Source organism: Trichosurus vulpecula, chromosome 1 (assembly GCF_011100635.1).
Source record: "Trichosurus vulpecula isolate mTriVul1 chromosome 1, mTriVul1.pri, whole genome shotgun sequence".
Classification (NCBI taxonomy): domain Eukaryota; kingdom Metazoa; phylum Chordata; class Mammalia; order Diprotodontia; family Phalangeridae; genus Trichosurus; species Trichosurus vulpecula.
This window is the reverse complement of record NC_050573.1, coordinates 334,878,961-334,899,675: the sequence shown is the minus strand read 5'-3', so window position 1 is coordinate 334,899,675 and position 20,715 is coordinate 334,878,961. Positions and strand designations below refer to the sequence as shown.

General features: G+C 38.6%; 1 protein-coding gene across 1 annotated transcript in view; it reads right to left on the bottom strand.

The window, feature by feature from the left end:
* MYO10 (myosin X) overlaps positions 1-20,715 on the bottom strand; it is a 253,056-nt gene that overhangs the window by 110,265 nt on the left and 122,076 nt on the right. Inside the window, exon 4 of the mRNA XM_036755560.1 lies at positions 4,266-4,453. Within this exon, the coding sequence (XP_036611455.1) occupies positions 4,266-4,453 (188 nt within the window). The remainder of the gene's footprint in view (positions 1-4,265; positions 4,454-20,715) is intronic.

The following is a 20,715-nucleotide window of genomic DNA, read 5'->3' as shown; positions in this document are numbered from 1 at the left end:
CTTTTAATTACAGAACATCTCAATTTGTATACTCTAGAATAATCAATTCTCAGCTTGACCTTTTCCTTTAAGAGTGCTCCTGCTGAGAACAAAATTCTCCAGATACATTGGTTAGCCCAACTTAGACATAGAGTTCTTTGACTACCCAGCTAATAAGCACAAATAAGTTTTTTCAGCTACATCTTTCTATCAAAAGCTGCATCTATCAAACAGTCTGGGTTGTTTGCTGATTTCAAACTGTTCTGCATTACCACTCCCAACCTCTTCTAGCAACTGTACAGGAAATGTATTTTTCAGTGGCTAGGGATTTTTCAACAGAACTTCCAACATGAGGATTTGTTGTTCAGTCATGTCTGACTCTTCCCGATCCCATTTAGGATTTTCTTGGCAAAGATACAGAAGGAGTTTGTCATTTCCTTCTCTGGCTCTGAGGCAAACAGGGTTAAGTGAGTGTCGAGGGTCACACAGTGTCTGATACTGGATTTGAACTCAGGTCTCCCTGACTCCACTGAGCCACGCAGCTGCCCCAGCAACACAAATTTATGGTATCTGGCAACTAAGTCAATTCTGGCCCTTCCTAATTATCTCTGAAAATAAGAGTAATCCTGATAGAACCTGTGTCACACTTGGGATCAGAAATCCCTCCCCCTGACTAATGGCATCAGACTCTCTCTAGTCTTCATGCCTCAGAGAAGAAAAGCATCAAAGAATGATGAAGATACCCATTGGGGCAATTCATAGGATATATAATATTCACTTAGCTGCTCACCTCAAGATTTACTAGCTATGCAGTGCCTTGCTACATATGAATACAATATAGGTCACCTCGGCGGGACGGAGAAGGAAGGCAATACTCAAAATATTTAAAAAGAAGAGAGTAAGGGGGAGAAGTACTCCATCGCAGAAGCTGGTCTTTTAGCTCTAACTTTTCATTTAATGAGACTACTACATTTTCTTTTTCACTTTAATCATGAGTGTACTCCTCTGGATACATGCAGTATCCCTTAAACAATGTAAATTCCTTGAGGAACAGGACTGTTTCGTTTTGGGTTTGTATCCCCAGTATATAGCAAGGTGAAATTCAAGTCAAGTTATTTCATCTTTCTGGACCTCAATCAACATTAAGGCACTGTTTACTGTGCCTAATCACTTTTTGTAAAGTCTGGGATGCATGACAGGCATGTGAGAAATAAGGTGAAAGAAAGGATGTTTTTAAAGTAACAAAATGGAGTAAGTCCACAAGAGGGCACTTTATGTTCAAGGAAATCTAAATGGAAACTATAGTTTGTTCCCATTTTAAAAGAATTTTTTTCTTCCTTCTCAAAGAAAAAGTTCTAGCAAAAATTAAAAAGAAAATTTGCATTAATAAGAAAAGTATTCTAATTTAAAATCTCTTCTGAGACTGAAAGTTTACTGTAACTTTATCTAGAAGAAATTATGATGTTCGCATTTGCATCATACAATAGAAGCTTTCCATGGTTTCCACTATTTTAATGACGCGTGAATAAATACATTAATCACATTCTGATTTTTCTTCTAGAACTCCAAAGCCACTCTGCCAGACGGATTTGTGGCCTTTCACTTTTTTTCCCTACTGAAGTCAATAATTAGTTATTTAGGTATTTAATAACCCAAGAACCTGAGATAAAACTATAATACAAAAAGCCCTGAACCTATAATCAGGAAGACCCAGACTAAAATCCCTGTTTTTTTTTACTTAACTGTGTAGCCTTGGCTACTTAAATTCTCTTGCGTTAGTTTGCCTCATTGAGACGGCTAAGTCCTGTAAGTCAGGGCAGCGTGCTAGGCTTGGATTCTGGAAGATCCACTTTTGACTCTTCAGACACTTCACTACCCATGTGACCTTGGGTAAGTCACTTAACTCTTTAGCCTCAGTTTCCTCATCTGTAAAATGAGGATAAAGATAGCAGGCGCTGTTTGCCTGTCTTAAAGCTCATTTACAAGTAGAACAGATATGTATCGTCTCTTTCACAAGTCTCCTTTAGCAAATGTTCCCTGACTGTCTCAGCAAGTACTGTGGACTCCACAGGAGACGTTCATTCTGACACGATGGAACAGGATTCTGCACAAGGCAAGAGCTATCTTGAACCTAAGCCAAAGGGTCTTGGTTGCTTTGGACCCTGAGGACAGAGTTAGCATAAGGCTCCAATACAAATAACTGAAATTAAACTTTGGTGGCAATAAGAGACAATAAAAGAGAAGAAATTCAGATTTGGCCAGGGGGTAGAAGGTTGGTGGGAGTGGGGGGTGTAGGAAGAGGCTGTGGTTAATTTTCAAAAGAGAAGCATTATGGGATTTTTAAGGAAATGCATTTTAATTACTTTCAAGTACAAGGGGCAAGTTACTTTTCAGCAAGTTTTCCAAGAGAGATCTGTCAGTTTGTTAGCAGTTTGTTTTTACCAAAACAAGGACCTTTGGAATTAACGGCATCCATTTTTAATACAGCTTATATGCTGAAGTCTTTTTCCCTCCCCACTAAAGTGGATCACATACTAATCACTGACAAATGCTTTTTTCAGTCTGTGATTTTCATTAGTATATGCTTAGTAAACTTTTTTTTTTCCACAGGAAATACAAAGCTGAGAGGCCACATAGGTGGTACAAAGAAAGTTTGGTCATAGGGTCTAGATGATTTGGGTCTGAGCTTTGTCTCTGACATACACTGGCTGCTATGTGAGCCTGGGCAAATTAGCTCATCTCTCAGTGACCCCAGGCAAGGAATACTATAGTGTTGATTTTCACTGGTTGGGGAGTTTCCTATCCATGAGGACTTTTTTTTTCTTTTTTTCTTTTTTTTGTGGGGGAGAGGGGGGATGTCTGATCCTGCCTCCCTCCAAAAAAAAAAAAAAAGAGGGAAAAGACCCATATATATATAAAAAAAATTTAAAAAACTTTCTAACTTTGGCATGTTATAAATTTTTAGGTCATATCATTGGCATAGAGCAAGCCTGGTGAGAATTCTTCCTCTACAGATATAACTCTACAACTATTCTGAAACTTAAGAGTGTTAGAAAATTACCCAGGACATTGAAAAGTTAACTGATTTACCTCAGGCTCACTCAGCCAGCCTGTGTCAGGGGCGGTCTTGAACCTAGGTCTTTTTGACTATTAAGCCACTTCACTAAACCAATCTGACCTTCAAACTTCAGGATTAAGTCAGGTTATTAGAGATTCTGAAATCACAGAGTCCTATTTAGCGAGGTTTTTGTTGCACTGATGAGACACCTTGACCAAATACTTATATACATGCCATTTTGATTCAACTTAACCTGGGTAGTAAAATAGAAGGACTTAAGGACAACACTGTTCAGTAGTAAGAAGAGGAGACAGAACTTCTGGCTACAAAGCTAGATTGCAAGTATATGGTTCTAAACAACTCGTTTTATTGAGCTGGTTTCACTAGATGAAAAAAGATGAGAGGAAGTTTCATGGATGAGATAGGGGAACTGAAAATAGACAAATTAATGTGTGTTAATAAAGGTATTTGGCAATCCCTGAGTGCCAAATGGCTTTCAGTTCTGTTTTCCTGCCTGGGCATAGGAAAGGCTGCCAAAAAATCAATAAAAGATGAGTGTATGTATGAAGGCAGAAGTTGGCTCTCTAAGTGTGAAACACTTTCAACTTGGAAGTGCTAGGGGAATAACAGTATTGAAGAGAGCAAATGGAGTAATATTCAAATCCTCATAAAATTAAAGAGCAATTAAAGTCAAAAAATGGAAGAAATAGGGTAGAAAAATTATCTTTAGTTAAATAACTAACAAGTTGTAGATGATTCTTTCCAAATGAGCTCCCAAAAGATCTTTTGATAGCTGCAATTTTCAAGCCTGGTAAAACCAGATTATCAAACAGCTCAAAAAGGCATGCCCAAGTTTGAGAGAGAAAAAAAAAGGCATTCATAATGAAAGGAAGTAGTAGTTCAAAAGGCAATAGTATGTGGGTGTAAAATATTTTTTCCATTAAATTATTCTAAGAAGTATATAAGCAAAGCATGTTTTCTTTCACAGGATAATTGGAGCATGTGGTGACATTGCATCCTCAGAGACCCAATAATTAAAGAGGTTTAAGGGGAAATATACAAGTAGTATTTTTTGGCTAACTTCATTTCATTCTTTCCCGTCAATCCCTCCCCTGTTGCCCCACACCACCAAATCTTTGGCCCTTTTCCCCAGTCTCCATTATGATGACGCTTTCACATTATTCTGTTTAAAGCAGAATCATTAATTATTAAAATCACATCCATTTACCTGATGAGAACACACTGGTTGTCATGACGTTTCCAGAGACAGCGGTAACATTCATTAGCAACTGCAAAGATGTGAGGTGAAATCTCCCCCATGTGGTGCCTGCTGTAGTGCTCCATCGTTGACTGGTCATACAGACCAGGAATGGTCTTGTAAGGATTCACCGAAGCAATAATGGAACCGATATAGGTCTGTGAATACATACAGAGGAGAAACATGATGATTCACAGGCTTGCAAGTAGTAACGTGGGCCCCCAAGAACTTTTTCTCTCCCTTCCTGAAATGATCTCATAAGACACAGAATGAGGTGACATATGTAAACCACTTTACAAACTCTAAAGCATCATGTAAATTCTAGATATTACTATGAGAAAAGCAACTAGGGAAGAGCTTAACCCTATAGCGGTTCTATATAAATTCTAACGTATCATATCCCCACTAGCAAAGCGAGATATAGTGTGAACCCACGTAACCTAAATAAAGAATGCAGTTTGTATAACTACAGAAAATGTCTTTTGTATTAAAGTCAGGTTTATTATCTAACATTTTCAGAGGGTATAATTACATGTTGCACTTCCCCTTAACCTCATCTTATCTCATGCCAATAAATCAAGTGTTTTTAAGGGGTGCTTAGAGGTTATCTAATCCAATTCCCAGCCCAATGTATGCATACTATCTAAAACACCTCAACTGATAACTTACTAGCTGTGAGACCGTGGGTAAGTCATCTAACCTCAACTACCTCCCCATACCCCCCCCAAAAGCTTCTTATTTCAAATTTCCAGTGACCATAATATCAATACCTCTAATAGTTCATACACTAAGCCCAAATCAGCCTATATGTAAATAACTTAGCTGCCTTTTCAGATGATTCTAAGTTGTCACTAGCCTTGCAGGCAGCTGCGAGATTAAGAGTGCTGGGACAGGGTTCGGGAAGACCCGAGTTCAAATCTAGCCTCAGACACTTCTAGCCCTGAGCAAGTCACTTAAACTGTTTACCTCGGTTTCCTCATCTATAATTGGGGTAATAATACCACCTACGTCTCAGGATTGCTGTGAGAATTAGCTGAGATAATAATTGTAAAGCCCATGCCTGGCACATAATAAGAGCTATATAAATGTTACTTATGTGACCTTGGGCAAGTAAATCACAACCTCTGCCTCAGTTTCCTCAACTGTAAATTGGGGGTAATAATAGTATCCACCTCTCAGGGTTACTGTAATGATCATATGACATAACAGTTGTAAAAGGCACTTATCACAGTACCTGGAATGTGGCAGGCACTATATAAATTTCCTCCCTCCCTTCTCCCTTTACCCATTTTATTCTAGTTCTCAGTTTTGGAGCCTAATCTTTTTTTCAAAGGAGTCCTTCAGGAATGGCAAAAGAGACCAATGTTCTGCTCTAAACTCTGCAATTAAACTAGTGGTTCCACCTTAGGCACGCTTGCAATGTCTGGGCTAAATGACCACTCCAAAAAGTCCTTCCCAGGAAGAATTCAAGTCAATGCCATTTCATTTAACATAACCATAAAGTCAGCAAAAGACCCAGTCAATCTCAATCAAACAACATATCTGAAGCAACTACTCTGTGCCAGGAACTGCGCTCGACCCTAGGGATAAAAAGACAAAAACGACTCAAAGAATAACTGAGGATGGTGTATTGTAGGAGAAGCAGCATGCACACATACAAATAAATACCAAGTGGATAGACAGTAATGGAAGGTGGGGTGGGGGTGGGGCTGGTGGGTAGTTACAGGAAAAGTCTCCAAGGAGAGAGGGGGCAGTGCTAGACTGGTGCTAGATATCCCACTTGTGGTTGTGTTTCTCCTTCATTTTCGAAGAGGGCCAAGACATCGGGAAAATGATGACATGACTTCCAGTTGACTTTGACTTGAGTGAAGGAGGGCTGTGCAAGGTCACCAGCCTCACTTTCTCCTCCAGAGCCATCTGAGTCCAGTGGCTAGATATTTATCAAGACAACTGGAGATGGCCCAGGATACCATGGGAGACCCTGGCCCTTTCAGGCTAAGGCTTTTTCAGGTTCTCACTTTGAGTGAGGTAATACCCATTCAGCGAATATGCCTCTTAAAAAAGTGAGCCAATGGATGGCCCCTTTAATAATAATAAAAAAAATCAAACTGAGAGGGATAGACCCTCAGGGTTGCTGGTCAATAGAGAAACAGTTACTATTGACATTCACTCAAGTTTTGGAGGAAACTAGGATTCTAAGAGGGAGAGAAAAGGACAGTGTGCACCACAGGAAGAGGAAACATCCTAAGTAACACGGAGTTTGGAGATGGAATGGCTTACATAATATTTATAAGAAAAAAGCAAGAAGGTATAAATCTGGGGGTATGCTAGAGCCAGATTGGGGAAAAAAAAATACCTCTTCCTCTGGGAAAAAAAAAGTTCATTAAGTAATTCTAGAGGCAAAAAAAAGGCAGCTGCTGGAGCTTTCTGGGTCATAACTGTGCTTTAGGAGTTGTACTTTGGCAGCTATGTGGAGGATGGATTGGAGAAAGACTGAGGTTGAGAGGTTAATTAGGCTATTGCGGTAGCCCAGGGAATTAGAACCTGAGCTAGGGTAGTAGTTGTACAGAGGTGAAATCACAAGATCTGGCAACAGAACAGATGGGATGGTTGAGGGAAAATGAAGGGAAAAGATGACTCCCAGGTCGCAAGCCCTCATTAGAAATAGTCAAGTCCAAAATGGAGTGGACATGTTAAATTTGAGATACCTCTGGGGCACAGGCTTTGTGATCTGGGACTGGAACTCAGGAGAGAGAATGGAGCTGGATACACAGATGTAGGATCTGTATAAAGAGGTAACAGAGCCTATGAAGCTGATGAAGCCACTAAGAGAATGTATAGAGAGAAAGGAGGGCCCAAGATAGAGTCTTAAGGGTCCAGCCACAGTTTCAGGGCAGGACACAGGTAATGAGCCAGCAAATAAAACTAAGAACAAGGGCTAGAAGGGCAGGAGAAAAAAGAGGAGGCCATGTCACAAAAACCCAGAGAGGAGGGAATATCCAGTAAAAGAGAGTAGTGAACAATGTCTAATGTTAAGAGAGATTCCTTTGGAAATGTGGTTACAGTTGACTGATTAGATCAAAAATTAGACTGTACAGGGTTGGGAAATGAGATAAAGAAGGAAATGGAGATATAGGAAAACAGCTGAAGAAGAATATATAGTCAAGTGAGGATGTTTTAAGGATAGTGGAGACACTGTGCTAGGCACTGTGTAGGGCACAGGGAAAGACTGAAGGTTAGAGAATGCAAGGAGAAAAATGACTGTGGAAGCAACATACTAGAAGAGAATGGGGGGGACTGGGTTTGGAGTGTTGGTAGAAAGATTGATCTTGGCAATAAGGGACACCACTCTATCAAACACTGGAGTGTGGGAAGGGAGAATGGGAGCTAATACCATGGGATTACAAATACAGAATAAGGGAGAGATGGAAGCTCAGGGCAAACATCTCTTTACTCAGCAGTATGAGGCAAAGTCTTCTGCCAAGAACAAAGGGGTAGGGATGGTGTGGGAGGCTTAAGGAAAGAACGTCTCAAACAAACATTACGGGTCATGAAAAAGAATTCAAGTAAAGAAGACGACAAGAATTGCCTTTTGGCAGTGAAAAGTAAGTTGAGACTAGGTAACAAATTTTAGTGGATAAAGTCAATAAGGTTGTGTAAATATAGGGAAAAAAACTAATCTCTTTCCTAGAAAACAGTGACTTGCTTTCTTGGTCCTGTGGTAATTGGAATTTATATTTCAGTTTGTCCAAGTCTAGTCTGCACTGGATTTACTCCAGTCTTCTTTCTTCTCTCCTTTGTCTCTCTCAAGTTACATAAACAAAGCTGAACTTTTTTTTTTTAAAGCCATACTTCAGTATATCAGCTTGGTCATAACTTAAGATATCACCTACCAATCAAATTCTTTTTTTTAAAGTGGCACAACCTATGATTATATGTTTATGCTACCTTTAAAAAGCATATCACACTATATTTAAAGTATTGGTTTGGTCAACTATAACTGTCCCTCCCCACTCACAAGTTAATAGTTTCTTTTCAAAAAGCTTCCTTCTTTATAAGTTATTACAATCAACATATACTCATTTTTAAAGAGCAGCTTCAATAATTCAACTGAACGAAGAACTGATGAACTGAGTACAGACTGAAGCATACTTTTTTCACTTTATTTTTCTTTCTTTTTTTGCAGCATGGCTAATATTGAAAGATGTCAGTATGACTTCGTATTTGCTTGCATTATCAATGGGTGGAAGAAAGGCTGGATGGGAGGGAGGGAATTCTGTACTCAAAATTTTTAAAAAAATGAATGGTAAAAATAAATAATTCAACTGAACACACTCATCAATTCAAAACAACAAGGATTTGTTAAGTGCCTATTGTGTGAAGGGAGAGGGTGGGGGAGGCATGGTGCTGGTCAGACCTGTACTTTAGGAAGATCTCACTGATAGGTAGCTGAAGGAAGGTCAGACTGGAGAGGGAAGAAGTGGCAGGGAGACTGACTAACAGTCCAGGTATGAGGTGATGAGGGCCTGGACCAGAACAGTGAAAATATCGGAGGAAAGAAGGGGATATATATGAGAGAGTACAGAACTCGGCAATTGATCGAATCTGGAGGGTGAGAGAGGGTGAAGATCTGAAGATGACACCTAGGTTGTGGGCCTGGGTGACTAGGAAGATGGCACCCTTGGGGTACAGTGCCTTTGGGAAAAGATAATGAATTCAATTCTGGATGTGTTAAGTTTTAGATGTCTATGGGACAACCAGTTTGAGATGTCCTATAAACAGCTGGAGATGTGAGACGAGAGGTCAGAAGAGTAGAACTGGGTAAGTAAATTTGAGAATCATCAACACAGTGATGATGACAATGAATCCACGGGAACTGATATGATCACCAAACAAAGTAGTAAAAAGGGAGAAGAAGAGAAGAGGTTCCAGGGCAATGAGGGATGCCCACTTTTATCTGGTATGAAGATCTGAGCAAAGTCCAATGAGAAGGAGCAGGTGAGGAAGGTAACAAGGAGAGAAGAATATCACCAAAATCTAGAAAGAAGAGAATATCAAGGAGAAGAGGGTGGGTGACAATAAAAGGATGCAGAGAGGTCAAGAAGGATAAGGGATGAGAAAAGAAGATTAGATTTGGCAATTACTAGATCATTGGAAACTCTGGAGAGAGTAGTTTCGGTTGGAGATCGGACACTAGGCTGCAGAGAGTTAAGAAGAGAGTGAGATGAAAGGAAATAGAGGAACGAACCAACTGTAGATGGCCTTCTCAAACATTTAGCCACAAAAATAAGATATGGGATGAAAACAGGGATGGATGGATGGATGGATGAAGTAAGGGTTTTTTTCTGAGGATGGGGAAGATACAGGCCTGTTTGTAAGCAACAGGGAAGCAGCCAGTAGACAGAGATAGTTCTGTCTATTGTAATTTCTAAAAAATATAAATTCATGCTATGTCTATTATTTAATGATTTAAAACACTATCTGACAGTATAACAATATAGCTTTGAAAGCTCTCCTCAAACGGGTATCTCTCACATGTTAACAATATATAATGCTCTAACAGATATGACTATGGAAATAACTATTCATTGAGTGACAAAGTATTTGTAACTAGCAAGGCATAAAATGGGGAGAGATATATATATACTTGCCTGTTTGACAGTGTTTTAAAAAATGTTCTGTACTGAATCAAAACAGAGTATTCACAGACTCCTATTCACAGATAATACTTTATTTGAGTGAAGCCATGAAATACTTTAAGGTGTCCTAGATGAGGAGACTTTCTGGTACAATTAAAGGAGTATAAGGTTTTTAAGAATCATAAGTATATTCTGTATTCCATTGCTATCACAGCACCAATTTGAGGAAAGACCTTTGTAAAATGTAAAGCACAACAGAAACATAGCCTATAATTATAATCAAAATGATTTTATAGACAGAATTTCACAAATGATTTTGCTTTTTTCCTTCCCGTGCATAATTCTGAATATAACACACCAGATGTGTACTTATCACTATGCAGCACCTCATTCAGATAACAAAGTATCCAGAAAAAATACATTAACAACTTAATTATTCCACATCCTTTGAAAAGATATTTTCCTTGCATTTTTTCATGAAACTGAAGCTCATCTTTCAAGCACCAAAACTTTTGGATGCCATTTTAATTATTTTTCAGAGAAACCTTTCTAAAAATGACATACTACCATTCTTCTTTAAAGCTTGTGTACTAAAAGAAAACATTCCTTTATTATTATAAATATAATTCCTTACTTATTTGTATGGCACTTAATAGTTTATAAAATTGTCCTGTACATATCTGTTCTTCACAACTGCACTATGAGGAAGAAGGGAAAGGTATTATTATCTTCCTTTTACAGATAAGCAAACTGAGACTTAAAGATGTGCAGTGACAGGGTCACAGGGAAATTCAGTAGTAAAGCTATAACTTAAGCCCTCAGGTTCTCCAATTAATGATCTAGTCACTAACAACCTCTTTATCACCATTATCAAATGATCTTTCTCTTATCTTTACTCTCTCCAAACTGTCATCCCTTATCACATTGTGACTTATTCTCTTTCTGGATACTCTCTTTTCTTGATTTCTACGAAATTAAAAGTCTCAGAAATTTCTTCTTCCATATATGCACCCACAGCCCAATTTGTATTATAATTACTTGTGTATCTGTTAACACTACTACATAAGAAGTTCCTTAACTGTAGGAACTGGACAGTAAATTATTTTTGTATCTTGGCCATAGACCAGCGCAAAGCTTTCGATATAAAAGGCTTTTAATAAATGTCTCTTTAAGGTATTCAAATTGAATTGCTGCGGGCCTTTTTCACAGACACACCCACCCACACACCCTTGTTTTCTGAGTTAATGCATCCACTCTCCTCATCTCTTCCCATCTACTTCCTCTGAAGCCATCACTTCTCAGAGCTTTGGGTACAGGTCACTATTGCTACATGAGGATGAGTTAAATATAGCTTAAAAAGACATTTTTATCTGACAAACTTCCTGAGATGCGTTATATTCATAGTACTAGAGAATCCTCAAGTTGGAAGGGACCTAAACAAGTCGTCTAGATGTAATTCGATCACTTCCTGACAAATGAGTATCTTCTGCAGCATCTCTGAAAAGTGGTAGTCAGGTCTCCAGTAGCTCCGATGATATGTAATACCTCATCATAAATTAAACTGGCTTTGTGGTTCATCCAACACTGTCACATGGACTGGGGAAGCCATGTTGAATCTAAGGCATCACAGAATATCAAAGTGAGGTCTGAAACATGGTCTTAGAACAAGATGTAGAAGGAGAACTGCTTTTGTATAAGTAAAAAGCTAATTTGAACAAAATCACGCTTAAGTAGAAACAACGGGAAGCATAATGTCACTGAATTGTAACAAAATTTTTGGACAGTGGTCATATTCAGATATCCATAAAGCAAACATGCTTACTTACTGGCAAGTTAAGTCTAAGAAAAATCAATATCCTACTGAACTAACAGATAAAAGAAGCTAATGCAGGGGACAGATTTTATTTGACTAAAAAAAAATAAAAAACAAAAACTAAGTTCATTATCACAGCTTGAACAATTCCCCAATCCATATGTAGTGAAAATCAACTGAAGAAGTAAACAGGTTCAATGTATCAAAAGGCCACGAACCTGGAAAATATTCAGGAGTCATTTAAAAATCAAAAATTAAATTTAAGCAGTGTTAGATCCTCTTTCCTGGCATCTTTTCCAGAAGAATGTATTATTTAGCTTGGCAAAAAGATGGCTTGATTTTATTTTTTAAAAGAATGTGTTTTGTATATTGTAGAAATATGATAGAAAGAGTTACTATATCTCCCTGAGCACATAATTAATTACAAAGGAAAGCTTATTAAAGTCACATTTTAAGTTTCACCATTTATTTCTGAGTTCTTTCACCTTATCATGTCAAAGGAGAAAGAAATGACTGGTTAATTTATCAGAAGTTTTACAAGTTCTGACACTGAAGAATTTCATTTACACTTTTAAATAAGAATTAGACATACAAATATGTTTTCCAAACACTGTAAGATATTCCCTTACATAAAAAGCCAGGCACAGACATCCTTCAGGCATAGCTTTTACGTAAGTATTGACCACTTACACAGAAAGTTAACTCCAGATGCCAGTATTCAAAGACAGCTCCCTAATTATAAATTTAAAAGTCATACCTTTTTTTTTAAAGGAAAAACAGTATTCATCTAATGACTACTTAGTATTGCTTTATTCCCTTCTTGGATACATTTCCAACACGAAAACAAAGAAAACAGAACATACAATGGAGAAGAGGGTAGAATTATTACCTTGCCTAGAGCATCTATAAATTAACTGGAATATAAGTATGTATGACAATTAAACATTATCTTCTTATTTATTAACTCAACTTTATTAGCTAATTTCAATTTTCCAAAGTGAACTAAAACTCATTACCTTTAGAGTTTTCTTTTTAACTTAATTCATATGAGTTTTTTACTTTCTCCATTTGAAAATGGATGCCTATTCACTCGATTACCTGAATATTTCATTTCTTCTTCTTACTTTTCAATACAAATGTTTTTTCATTGTCTGCAATCTCTAGAATTCTTAGAACTTAAGAGGTAACAATAGCAAGAACCCTGGATCTCAAGTCAAAGAATTCTCTGCTACTTACTATCTAGCTTCAGTCAAATCACTTTACCTCTAAGGGCCCCTTTTGTAAAATGAGAGGACTTGAAACTACCTGACTTCCAAGATCTCTTCCAATTTTAAATTCTATAAACCACACCTCCGTATTTAGTTATCCCTTTTGTTTCGTCCACTCTCCCTGGTCTAGTTATCTACCTCAAATAAAGGAAGGAAGGTGGGGGTGGGGGGTGGAACGAGGGTGGGGGCTGAGGAAGGAAGGAAGGAAGGAAGGAAGGAGGGAAGGAGGGAAGGAAGGAGGGAGGGAAGGAAGGAAGGAAGGAAGGAAGGAGGGAGGGAGGGAGGGAAGGAAGGAAGGAAGGAAGGAAAGGAAGGAAGGAAAGGAAGGAAAGAAGGAAGGAAGGAAGGAAGGAGGTAAGGAAGGAGGGAGGGAGGGAAGGAAGGAAGGAAGGAGGGAAGGAAGGAAGGAAGGACGGAAGGAGGGGGAGGCGAGGGACACGGGCGGAGGGCGGAAGGAAGGAAGGAAGGAAGGAAGGAAGGAAGGAGGGAAGGAAGGAAGGAAGGGAGGGGAGCAGGGAAGGAAGGAAGGAAGGAAGGAAGGAAGGAAGGAAGGACGGAAGGAAGGAGGGAAGGAAGGAAGGAAGGGTAAGACATTCAGAAGAGGGTTTTATCCTCTGACTTTGGGATAGTGGTCATTTCTGCCGCCACTTTAACAGTTATTTTACACGCCTGCTTATAACTTGTAAAGTAATTTTGAACACAGATAAAATGCAAATGGTAAATAAAATAGTAAAAAGAATAATGATTCTACACAACTCATTCAAACAGAAATAACAGATTCAAAACATTCTGGGTTCCATGGCAAGCTAAGGCCTCTTTCAATCTATTTCAGGGGTTTTACCATACTATTCTGTTTGCTTTCCTCAAGGCAATGATGTCAACAGTAACTACATGATAAGATGCATGGATAAGGTGCTCATTAAAATGAGAAAAAAATGAAGCTAGAGTCTGAAGAAAAGCCAGGAATGAGAAATGAATTGTTAGTTAAGTGCCATAAGTCAAGGTTAAAATTAAAACGAAACAAAATGCCATTCAAACTGTGTGCTAAATGCACATATACTTCTTCCTCTAAATATAGTTAGTATACTGAAAACAAGCAGTACAATGATACTCTGCAAGAAAACACCCAATGCACACATTCTCTGGCAAATATATATAAATGCAATGCTGAGGAAGCTACCTAATTCTTCACATTGAACTCCAAATCCTACCATTCAACAAAGTTGCCTGGTCATTTTAATTACTTTATAGAAACAGAAAAGGCCATGTTATTCTGAGGCACATAAATGAACTCCTTCACTCAAAAGTTTCACACAATTCATCGAAACACACATTTTTCTGTTGTTTTAGTTCCCTGCACAGCTAAAGGCCATGTTGGGAAAGGGTCTTGGGGGAGGAACCACTTGCATTCCTCTCTTCCCATGAAGGATGTAACAATGTGAGATTTGTAAGCAGCATAATGGGGCACCACGAAGCCCACAATTCCAACTCTAATTTCCATATACTTCACAAGATCCAGAATTTCTTCACTTTGGGTACCCCCCTCCACCAATGCACACTGAAACCGCTTCACACATTAGCAAGGAGTATTTTGTAAGTTACTAAGGCCAAAAATAATCCTCACCTGATTCCCAACTTTATGGTAATAAACTTCTTCATGCATAGTTATTGTCAATCTAAGAATAAAACCCCAAATTTGAAATAGTTTAAAAAGAAATTTCTTCGGCAAAGAAATGAGCCTGAAGAACAGGTGGTTCCTCTCTAGTCTCTGCAAGGTTTATATTATATAGGGTTCAGAGAAGAGCACCAGCATAGGAACTGCATGTGGCAATCAAGCTATTTTATTTGGTAGAGAGGGCAGTTCCCAAGCAAGGTTCATGGAGAAGTATATTTTGTCAGTAAGCATAAACATTCAAATGAAAGTCAATTGAGATGTAAGCATTAACTTTCAAATTTGAGAAAACCAAACACAAGCTGGGGTAGACCAATACCCGGGTGAGATCCAAGCATTCCCTGAATGCCATCTGGCTTCCTCAGAGGTCTCAAGGGTCAGCTAACCTCTACAGCATGATTTTGGATTAGACAATTTCTAGCCACATAAATCTAAGTTCAAATAATATTAATAAATGATAAAAAAACAAAGTATTTTTTTCACATTATGCCATTCCTTCATTCTGGGCCATCACCAGTCATCCTGATCTATATCTCGCCACTGCACCCAGATGGCTTCAGAGGAGAAAGTGAGGCTGGTGATTTTGCACAGCCCTCCCTCACTTAAATCCAATTCACTTGCATGATACGGCATCACCTCCCTGAGGTCATGGCCTTCTTCAAAAACAAATGGCAAACAACAACAAATAAAACATGGGAAATAAGAGATGGACTGTCATATGTGATGAAAAGAGAAGGCCAGTTTGGTTGGATCACACAGTTCTTGGGGTTTGTTGTTGTCCAAAGAAGCTAGAGAGGGTCAGGTTGTGTAGGGCTTTAAAAGGAAGCCAGAGTTTATAGTTAATCCTAGAGATAACAGGGAGTCACTGTTGGTTGAGCAGGTAAATCAGATAAGGTAAGTCAGATCGGCACTAAAAGGACAAGCATTTTGACAGCGATGTGTAGGATGGACTAGCGTGGGGAAGAGACTTGAGGATGTTAAAATAATCTAAAGGTGATGAGGTTCTAAATGAAGGTGAGTGCAGAGAGGGAAAGAGGTGAGATATCATGAAGACAAAAACAGCAAGATTTGGCAACTGATTGGACTAGTGGAGTGAGGGAAAGTGAGGAACTGGGAATGATGCCATGGTTACAAACCTGAGAGACTTGAAGGATGGCAGTGCTTTAAGCAGAAAATAGCGAAGTTTGGAAGAGAAAAGGATTTGGGAGGAGGGGAAGAGAATGAGTCCAGTTTTGGCCATGTTGAGTTAAAGATGTCTACAGGACATCCTGTTTGAAATGCCCAATAGGTAGTTGATAATCCAGGGCTGAAGCTCACGGGACACATTTGAGCAGAATAAATACACAAGAGAGTCATACATGGAAAGATGATAATTAAACTCATGGAAGCTGATGAGGTTGCCAAGAGAGAATGTAGAGGGAAAACCTAGGACCCTACAAATATAATTAGCCTGGAAAGAAGATTGAGAAGAAGTGGTCAGAGAAAGCAATATAGCTGCCTACAGACTTTTGGTGCTAAATGACATGACCTCTAGGAACTCTTATGATCTCAATATGTGTGTGTTTAACATTGATAGTCATTTTCCACAAATGATATACGCTGAAAAAGATTATGTTATAAATCAAATGACTTTAAATGCACAAAAGGACGCAGCTATTTAAAACTGGTGGTGTTATATTCTCCTGTGAAATGCATATTTGCCTCTACCATGAATTTGCTTTCTATATTCGAGTTTTTATAGATATGGCATTTTTTAAAAGAAAGGTATACCTGTGATGACTATGGAACTGCCCCAAAATCATATACATTAGATTTAAAATATAGTTTTGAAAAAATAACATTGTTACCTGGTAAAAAATTAATTTTACTAACATAAATACCAAGAATTCAGGGCCTCTGGGCAGAGATATATAAGAAGCTCAATGATAAAGATGAATGGTTTATCTTTCTATAGCACTGTACAAACATTACTTCACTTTATTCTTACTACAATCCTCTGTCATTCTCCTCATTTTACAGATAAAGAACTTGAGGCTTGTATATTTAGGTAACTTGCCCAATGTGTCAAATAGCTAGCAAGAGCTGGAATTCAACTCCAGAGCTCTTTTCACCATCCCATGTTGACTGTGTAATTCCCCTAGTGATCACCTGCAGATTGGATGTAATGCTTCAGTATATCACCATTTAGTATTCAATTATGAAATTTAATTATTTCAAGTAATTTCAATGTTGTAATGTAGGCCAGCAAAAGGAATCTTAATGTGATAATTTAAGTTGCCTAGATTAAAATTCCATTTCAACCGTCAATGCAGACAGAAGCATGAAAAGTATTGTTTCATCTTTCACACACACACACACACACACACACACACACACACACACACACACACACATCTTTCCCTATGTCAGATGCTCTTACCCTGGGGTTTGTGAACTTGAAAAAAAAATATATTTTGATAACCATATTTCAAAAGAATTGATTTCCTGTGTAATCCTATACATTTTATTTTATGTATTTAGAACATTATTCTGACAAGGCTTCATCACACTGTCAAAGGGATCCATAACACAAAAAACAGTCAAGAACTCCTGCTCTATATATACTGTGGATTAAATGGAGTTTCTTAATAAACAATGATGCTGAAAAGCAGTACTAACAGCTACTAAAAGCTGATCATAGGAGCATACACACTCACATACATACATGCGTACATGTGTGGCATATCGAACATGGGTGATGGGGAACATGATTTGGCATTATATCCATTAAATAACAATCCATATTATAATGAGATGCCATGATCTTTATGAAACTTAGGAACAAAATCAGATCATCATTCAATTAAAATGTTCATAAAGACAGTAACTAATAAAAAGCATTCATTTTTGCTAATACATGGATTCCAAAAGATTGAGCTATTAGCAATAGTTAAAGAATTAGAAGCTTTGAAAGATTTTTTAAAAAAGTAATTTTCCCATTTAATTTGAGAAGAAGAGGGAGGGAGAAAAGGGAAAAGGAGAGAGTTAGAAAAGGAGAGGGTGAGGGAAAAGGAGAAAATCATGATAACAGAGTTCCTGATTACCATCATTTTAAATTGATGAGGCAGAAGTGACTGCTCAAGGGCATAAATGTTTGGTGAAGTTTAAAAATACATATAGTCTGACAGATGGTTACAATCATTTTCTGGCAGTGCTTGTCTCTTGATTTCAGATTTTAAAAAAACAACAAAAAAAACCCTTATAACCATGTTTTATTATTCTTCCCTCACAGCTGACCACCTGCCAAGGTTGAAGTAACTATCTGACCTTCTGACTTGCTTTAGCCCATCTGTAAAAGAACCTGACTCGATTGATAGACACTACTCCTTGGCACTTCCATCGGAAAGGAAAAAGAGAAAAAGGGCCTCTCTGGAAAAGCTCAACTTGGAAAACTGCATGGGAAATGAAACACAGATTTAAGACTACACATCCAAAACAGTAAATTCCACCAGTGTGTTCGCAACCATACTAAAATTCCAAGTGGAACCCGAGAGGGGTCATTTCAATTCACCTGCCCAGTGAAATCTACATACCTTTAAGTGACTAGTCCCTTTTCACATTCTGCTTGTCAAGAACCTGCTTCAATATTTAATTCAAGAAGAAAGCCAAATGTATTTGCAGACTGTGCTTAAAGTGCCACCGAGTTAAACTTCTGACACCTAAAAATGCAGAGGTTGCAAATACTTGACCAATCACTTATTTTTAGACACAAGCTCAGTTCTTAAATTCCAGTTTACTTGACTCTTTTCTGTTCTGTTTGTTGGTTAGACCATCAACTTAACCAGCTGACAGGGTGGAACAGAAATGGTTTCCTTTGGGGTCAACTTCAACACCATAATTTCAAGTAAACTGCGGTATCCAGCAGCATGTCTAGTGATGTGGTTTAGAGTCACTCCTCAAGGGTTGGGAGAGTCTCCTTTACTGTGCACGAAGCTTAACTATAACTCACCCAAGAGGGATAAATTCCAAATTGCACTAGGACACGTCTTATTTTTTTATAACTTTTTTTAAAAGCTGCTATTGACCCTTCTTGTCCATTCATGGGAAAGCTTATTGACATACAAAATTCTCACCTGACTCTTGTGAGCCCACTAGAGCAAGGCGTGTGAGTGCTTGAGAATCTTAGTGGGACAGGTCAGTCCAAAGGCACACTCATCAATTAGGATTCTCATTCCTCACTTCCACCAGCCAAGCTCTTAGTACTCTCTTCCCTCCTCACTTTTGTAGCACTATACTAATGTGTATACACATTGTGTCTGCTTCCCCTGCTCCCAAAGAGAATATACGGTCTTTAAAGGGAGAAACTGTTTCATTTCTGTCTTTAGATCCTCAGTGCCTTATACTTAATGCTTGCTGTATTATATCTTCCTCTCAATACTACTGCATTAATTAGTCCTATTGCTTAGTCTCAGAACCTTAAGAGTCATCTTTGGCTCATCCCTCTCTAGTCACCAAATACATCATCTAGTTTTCAAAATGCCTGATATCTCTCTCTTTTCCATTTCACTGACATCTACCACCATGGTCCAGAATCTTATTACTTCACACTTAAATAGCTACAAAAATTACTACCTCCCAATCCTAAAAAAGGGCTTCCCATTCACTCTTCTGACTCCATTTAGTTCCTCTTTTACATTGCTGAACTTCTTGAAAAGTTACCTATATATACTCAGTACTTTTACCACCTGATATCAGGGTCTTGTCAACCCTTCTGACTTCCCACCACTTTCCTGAAATTGCCTTCTCTAAGGTCACCATCGCTCGCCCAATCGTCCCTCTGTCTTGAAATTCCATAACTACTCTGCGTCATCTGAGAAGGTTAACCACTCTTCCAGATAGTGTCTTCCCTCTTAGTTTCAGAGACAATGCACATTACCCAGGTTCTTCTCCTACTCTGCTACAGTTGTGTGCTAATTACTTGGGACAACCAATAATTTTGATATGGTTTCCTTTTGTGACAGCAGCAATCATGTTTATCTGCTTCTGTTGATAGCAGGGTAAGTCAGAAGGTCTGACCTCAACCAAATGGATCTGGAGCTATTTTCTCCCACTTTTGATTAGTTCTGTCAGCTGAGTGATAGATTTCATGCCATATACTCCTGTTTCTTTGCTGTATTCTTAATTCTCTGTTTTAAATAACAGATATTATTACACGGAAATTCATAAAAATTGTAGTACACTTACACACTGTTAGACGTTGCAGTGGTAGTTTTCAGTCACGGGACCAATACGATGGAGGAACTAGATGTTCTCTCCAGTCTAAGCAAAGCCCAAGAGAGGAATTATGCACCAGAGGCAGAGCAACTACAACTTTTTCCACAGCAGAAGAAAGTAAGAAGCCAAGAAAAGTAGCAGTTTTACGACTTAACAGTGGAAAATACTAATCCCTAAAGTATTCACTCAGCACCCCTCTCCATATTCTGTCAGGGCCTTATGCTGTGGGGCCCACTCAGGGATTTCCTTTCTTCTATAATCTCTGCTGGTTCACAACATCCCTTCCTTTCCTCCAGCTCTGTGTGGCAACAAGCAGCAGCAAAATTCCACTCTACTCAGTCATGTGGGAGAGATATAGGAGAAGGGGAAAAGCACCTCCTTCCTGCCTCAGAGTGTGAGGGTTACGGTAGTTTTATGAGCCTCAGTTAAGGGACTCTGAGGCTGAAGAAACTCTGCCCAGAATACCTACTCCGTCCTCTGCCACAAACCAGTAGGGACACAAAAAAGGGAGAACAATCACATAGCCCAGACACAGAATTAAATGGAGAGAACTGGGGCTAAGGACAAGTGTGTGGGGCTGCACTTCGGCTGAAGGAAAGGAGAAGGGATTCTATATAGGAACAATCCTGTCCCCCCAGAAGCTACTTGGGGAATAAATAGGAGATGAGGCTGGGACAACTTTGAGGTCTAGCCAGAGGGTAAACTCACCATCAAAGGGGAAAGAGTCAGAAACTGAGCAACAGGAGAACATAAGAGAAAAAGACTAAAATTACCA